Source organism: Nicotiana tomentosiformis, chromosome 3 (assembly GCF_000390325.3).
Source record: "Nicotiana tomentosiformis chromosome 3, ASM39032v3, whole genome shotgun sequence".
In the NCBI taxonomy this organism is placed as follows: domain Eukaryota; kingdom Viridiplantae; phylum Streptophyta; class Magnoliopsida; order Solanales; family Solanaceae; genus Nicotiana; species Nicotiana tomentosiformis.
This window is the reverse complement of record NC_090814.1, coordinates 87,031,490-87,037,455: the sequence shown is the minus strand read 5'-3', so window position 1 is coordinate 87,037,455 and position 5,966 is coordinate 87,031,490. Positions and strand designations below refer to the sequence as shown.

General features: G+C 35.0%; 1 protein-coding gene across 1 annotated transcript; it reads left to right on the top strand.

Annotated features, from left to right (window-relative positions):
• Window positions 1-885: 885 nt before the first annotated feature.
• On the top strand, window positions 886-5,609 carry LOC104091056 (uncharacterized). The gene is made up of 6 exons (XM_009596310.4): window positions 886-1,072; window positions 1,224-1,453; window positions 1,707-1,821; window positions 4,102-4,220; window positions 5,038-5,098; window positions 5,248-5,609. Exons 2-5 carry the CDS (start codon window positions 1,230-1,232, stop codon window positions 5,087-5,089), a joined length of 510 nt encoding a protein of 169 aa, XP_009594605.1. The 5' UTR covers window positions 886-1,072; window positions 1,224-1,229; the 3' UTR covers window positions 5,090-5,098; window positions 5,248-5,609.
• Window positions 5,610-5,966: the final 357 nt, after the last annotated feature.

Genomic DNA, 5,966 nt, shown 5'->3' with positions numbered 1-5,966 from the left:
ATCAATCAAATGTCAAAAATGAAGATGGATTCATGAAATATAATCAAAATCGAGTATAGAACACTTACCCCAATTCATATGGTGAAAATCGTCTCCAAAATCGCCTAAATCCGAGCTCCCCAACTCAAAATATAACCAAATGAACAAACCCTCAATATTATATGATTCTGCCAAATTATTCTGCCTCGTTTCTTGTGCCAAACGATCCCAAAACTCGCTTTTGATGCCTCTAATGGGTTTCTCGTGAAATATTAGTCAAGTTAGGCTTTTTAATCACTCCATTTGACCTTATAATGAAGGAGATATGTATTTGGAAATAGTGTAGGTTTTTAAATACGAATTCAATGATAATTTCGTAATTAATCTGAAAAAAATCTGGCAATTCAATTCTTAGTAAAATGATAAATTCCTCGTGTCGAAACTTGATGATTCGAGTTGCTGTGGTTTCAAAATAATGTTTCTTATGACCGCACTATGGAGAAATTCACTAATGTTTGTATATTATTGGCTATTAGTTTTTAAAACAGCTAAGAGTATACATTTCATTCTCTTTTTTCGACCTTAGTTAGTTCACTATAATGTACAGAGGCCTCTCCTATTTCTTTATCGGATTATAATATTTTGTGACTTTTTGGAATCTTCCCTCTTTTATTATTGTATACTGTATATTTTAAAAAAAAAATATGTGCAAAGTTTTCCTTTCTAATTTGTCTAGGAAGAATTATGGAATTAATTAATAATATCTTTATTTTATTTTTGATAATCTGTTATGTAAAAGTGATATGACATGTTAGAAATTAAAAGATTAACTAATATGTTGCATAAAATATAGTAATATACATACATTTATCTTACGTATTAACAATTTTATTATTCTTAAATTTCATGTTAGTCAAATACGGTCATGTTAAATGAACTTGAAGGTGCAGTCCTTTGTCCCAGCAAATTGTTCCTTCAGCGCTGTTGGAATAGGAGTAGTTTTAACTCGACCAGAAGGAAATTGAAGCGCAGTCTCTTTTTTAAATCAAAATTCTCTCTTCAGTAGCCATCAGCAATCCATCAATCAGTGAAGGTATCTTCTTCCTTGTTTCCATTTTATGAAAATGTGCGTAGATTTAGGTTATTTCTGAAATCACTTGGGTCTTCTCAGTTGGTCATTTAATTTTGAAAAAATAGCTGTCAAATTATGAAATTCTGATGTGGGTTTTGTGGTTTGGTATTAGGAGAAGATGCAATTCTTCGGAGGATCAGAGATCAGCCCGTCGCCGCCACCGCCGACGGTATCCGGGAATAATGCACATATGCTGTATGTATTCAATAGGAATGGAGTGTGTCTTCTTTACAGGGAATGGAATCGTCCCCTTAAGACCTTAAACCCTCAGCAGGACCATAAGCTTATGTTTGGTTTGCTCTTCTCCCTCAAATCTTTAACTGCCAAGATGGATCCCACAAGGTCTCATTTTCTACTTAAACTTATTGCTCAATTGGATTAATTTGATCTAACAATTGTATTTAATATTCCAATGAAATGTGTCAATACGTAATAGAATAGAATCGATATAGAGGATTTATATAGCCAACTCACCTAGTTTGAGAAAATCCTAACCTTAAGCTCCTAGGACATTTTTGTTGTAATACCACTTATTTTGAAGGCATAATATTACTGTCAAAATGTAGTCTTCTCACTTCAAATATGTTTTGGGCAGTGCTGAAAAAGGTAACCTTGGGGTGCCACAATTACCTGGACAAGGATGTTCATTTCATAGCTTTCGTACTAATACCTATAAACTCAGTTTCATGGAAAGTCCATCTGGAATAAAGGTCAGTTTGTGATCCATCTCTTTGATAAGTTCCATTGAAATTGTTCTAGGTCTTATCATACCATGATCGTCAGCTTTCTGTCAGGAGTACTGTGATGCAATTGATCGAATGATACTAACTTATGGAAATTCGTATCTATGCTTTATATTATTCTCTGTAGTTATTTTCTGATGATGTCTAACTATATTAGACATTCTATCCTAATGCCATCTTTTATTTTAGCCAACTTATTTGTTGTTGCTGTAACTGTGTTACGCAAGGGCTAGTGGGCAGTTCATAGTGTGGTATTGTGGAGAAGTTACTAAATTTTGGGTCTGTTATGAGGTTATTTTCTGATTGTGATATATATGTAAGCCTTATCTTACTAGGTTGGAAGAAAATATGGATAGTAGAGATACATTCAGTTCAAAGAACTGAAGGAAAAGAACACGTTATATTGCTCTATGTCTAATGTCATTCCAAGTGATTCATGGATGGTAGTAGGAAAGAAAATCTACAGATTTCTGTAAAGGAAATATCAAATTGAGAAAAGGAGAAGAGCTTTACCAATTAAAAGACCTTTAGGAAGACGTCCAATAACAACATGAGGCTATTTGTGTTGCTCGCATGAGTTTTCATGACCGAATCGAGAAGAGGTCTTTGAAGAGAAAAAATATATATTTTGCAGTTGCTTTCTTATTGAATGAAGGAGGTTGCATGATTTTGAGCTCTGTTTCTTTGATGAGAACATTTGTTTGGCTACACTCTCATGTAAGTAGCCATCACTAGCCACCATATGGCCTAATCTTTGCAGTTTTACATTCTTCATGTGGAACTACATTTTATCCACCTTATTCTCTAGAAGACAAGTCGGAAGCTCCTTCTGTAATGTTCAAATAAACTTGTTTTGTTAAGGCCGGCATGCTTCTTTCACTGTATTTGATCTCTCAATCAGTATGTAGATATACTGAAGCTGCATCAGGGATTTGTGGTGTGTGCACTTGGAGGAACTGAAGATTTACCATGTAGGTAAAAAATTGAATCAGCTGACTTGAGTCTGCTAATCCGTATGTTGACTATGATCTTCCTCAAGAAGAAGGAAAAGAATGACCCTATTCAGATGTCAAGTTACTTATTGTGGATTGTAAATTTGACATAATTACTTTGTCCTGTGCACCATGTAGTATCAGTTATAGGACCCTAAGTGGTACTTGATTTTGGTCATAGTTTTAACTTCTTCCCATATTGATTTCTTCTCAATTATATGAGCTATGAAGGTAACTTGTAATTACTCCGCCTGAAAGAGTAACTAGGGCTCTCTGAATTCTTCCAGCTCAACTTGCCATGATGCAAACATTTCCATTCATAGTATTTGAGGTCTCAGATGGTGTATTCTTGGAAGAAAAGGCTGCTTCCTTTTCCTATTGTTTTTAGTAACAAAGACCTGCTTCATTCCATTTGGAGATTGAAGAAATTAGAGAGTACTTTGCTGAAAAGCTTGATTATTCCCTTAAGCTTGATCAGGAATTTACATGTTAAGAAAATGGATCTTGGGCCTAACTCAAACCCAAAAACTAGCTTATGAGGCAAGGATTGCCCAAGGCCATATAAGGAGACCAAGTCCCCCATCCAATACCGTGTAGGAAGCTAACGCCCCACACGCCCATGCCTACCAATTGGAGCGTAGTCAAGATGATATGGGGGCGCGTCATTGAACCAAGAATTGGGATGGGTCTGGCTCTAATACCATGAAGAAATTAGAGAGTACTTTGCCGAAAAGCTTGATTGTTCCCTCAAGCTTGATTGGGAATTTATGCACATTACAATGTATACATTTTTGGCAAGTGTATAATTAGAGAATAAACTCCAAATCAAATCCCTGAGTAATGCAAATCCAAATCCTAGGATATCTTAACAGAGATAAAACGAGGATCAAGGATCCTGATGAGGCACTATTATCTATGTAGGCATGTCAGGGTCCTTGAAGGGTGCTAATTTTATCTACTAGAGAATGTCATATTACAAACATTGTTCTATGTTTGAAGGCCATGTCTTGCTAATTATTTTACATTAATTGTTACATAAGAACATGTTCTTGGCATTACCTTATAACTGTATATGACTATATACTCTTTGGTTCCTATCCTCTTCTTCGATAGGCGACAAACACATAATGGTTTTATTCAACTTCACAAACTTTCAGTACGTGTCTGAATTTCTTTTGATTGGTGAAAGAGAACCAGCAGGAAAAACTAGAGGTAAATGTTCAATACGTGTCTGAATTATGTTTCATTTCTGCAGATCATCCTTGTGACGCATCCTAGGACTGGTGATCTAAGGGAATCTTTGAAGTACATTTACAACTTATATGTTGAATATGTGGTGAAGAATCCGCTCTACTCCCCAGGAGCTAGTATTAAGTGAGTCCTTAAGTCCTACAGTTTAAGCCTTCCAATGATGTGCAGGATTTGTTTGTCTTACATACTGCTAAAATATGTTATTATTGCTATAAATTTGTTGCATTTGTGCTGCTAAGGATTGTCAACATTTGATTAAAGTTGTTTTGTTTCCGTAGTATTATACCATAGTTCCACGGCTCCACCTAGCCATGTTATTTGAAAAAAAGAAGTCCTTGAAGAATAACGTGATGTTGGAAGATCATGGTTCTTTTCTTGTTAAATATAAAAGTCATACTGGGCTAATTTGGAACGAGGCATTTTGTTTCTTGATCAATCTGAGTATTGCTGCTAAAATGATGAACAAGTATCCAATAGAGGGATGTCATGAGTAATACATGTTTGGTGGTGATTTCGAATTCAAAAGAAATAAAGAAACTTGAGAACTTGCCAGGATATCTTCTTTTTTGGTTCTTCAAAAGTTGCTTTTGAGGCATTTCATTTTAAAAGTTCATGAAGTCTCTTCAAGACAAGAAAAATGATATTGCGATATTCTATGGTGTTGAAGGGCTTGAACTTTTTGGATCTTTTCCTTTTCTCCCTCAGAAGTTTTCTTCAAAGTTTTGGACTTAATACATTACCTGCCTTATATTTTATGCACCTTCTGCAAAAATAATTAGTATGTCTTTGATCTTGATTAGCATTCATTTGGATAAGAAGTATTACTGTAAATGATTTCTTACATTTTAGGATTTTATGGGTTCTTCTTGAAAGAAAGAATGCAGTCTCTTTTCCCCAGTGAAATTTCCATTGAGCAGATACATTGTCCCTGTTTATGTAGGTGTGAGCTATTTAATTCTACGCTGGATCAGTATGTTAGAGGTCTTGGATAATATCTCAAGGTACAATTCTCATTGTTCATTATCCATAACTTGGTAAACTTTTCTACTTTATAAACTTTAATAAAGAATATGAAAGTTAATTCTACATTTTTGCTGCTTTTACGCATTCGATAATCTGATATTTCCATGGTGGAATACAATACCTTCAGGATCAATTGGATGCAAGCATCCCATGCTGCAGTTGGCTTAGTGATTCCTTATTATGATGGAAGATTGGTTCAACAATATCTCGAAACTTGCAGCACTAACTTTGGATAAGCGTTGCGCCAATTGTGTTTGCTTGATCACTGTATGATCTCATTTTGTTACTTTTAGTATATTTTCTTTCATTTAGCTAAATGTGGTGAAGCAATAATACTTGGACTAGGTCCGCATTACATTCTTTACTTGCAGCTTATCCTTTGAACATTTTACGTGGTATGTATACACTAGCACAATGAAGACTGGCAAAATACTCCTTTTACAAGTTTAAGGTACTTCGCGATGAATGTGAATTGTGCTTGCTTTTAAATATTGGACCTGTACAGGTACCATTCCAGATTTGACTATCAAGTAACAGAGCATACTAGGGCAATGAAAGCTAATAGTGCTTTTCCAGAAAAATCCATATTGTGAATTCATAACCCTAGTGTGAGATCTACTATACTTCCAATTTGTTTGGTCCTGCTTTTCCTGGACAGGTGGTAACAAGTATAGATATATATATTTTTTAAATCAATGAGCTATTAGAATTGTTGGAATGTTCATAATGTATGACTCTACATTTCCACTCATTAAACTCATTTTCCTGTTGTAAGGTAGGGGTAAATGTATGCGTACACTCTACCCTCCCCAGACCCCTATTTGTGGGATTACAATAGGTTTGTTG

What these genes read in the sequence shown, in the direction of transcription:
- LOC104091056 (XM_009596310.4), top strand. Translation starts at nt 1,230, where the DNA reads ATGCAATTCTTCGGAGGATCAGAGATCAGCCCGTCGCCGCCACCGCCG. An exon ending in AAAGTCCATCTGGAATAAAG is followed by an intron (nt 1,822 to 4,101) that starts GTCAGTTTGTGA and finishes TCATTTCTGCAG; the next exon opens with ATCATCCTTGTGACGCATCC. An exon ending in TCCCCAGGAGCTAGTATTAA is followed by an intron (nt 4,221 to 5,037) that starts GTGAGTCCTTAA and finishes CTGTTTATGTAG; the next exon opens with GTGTGAGCTATTTAATTCTA.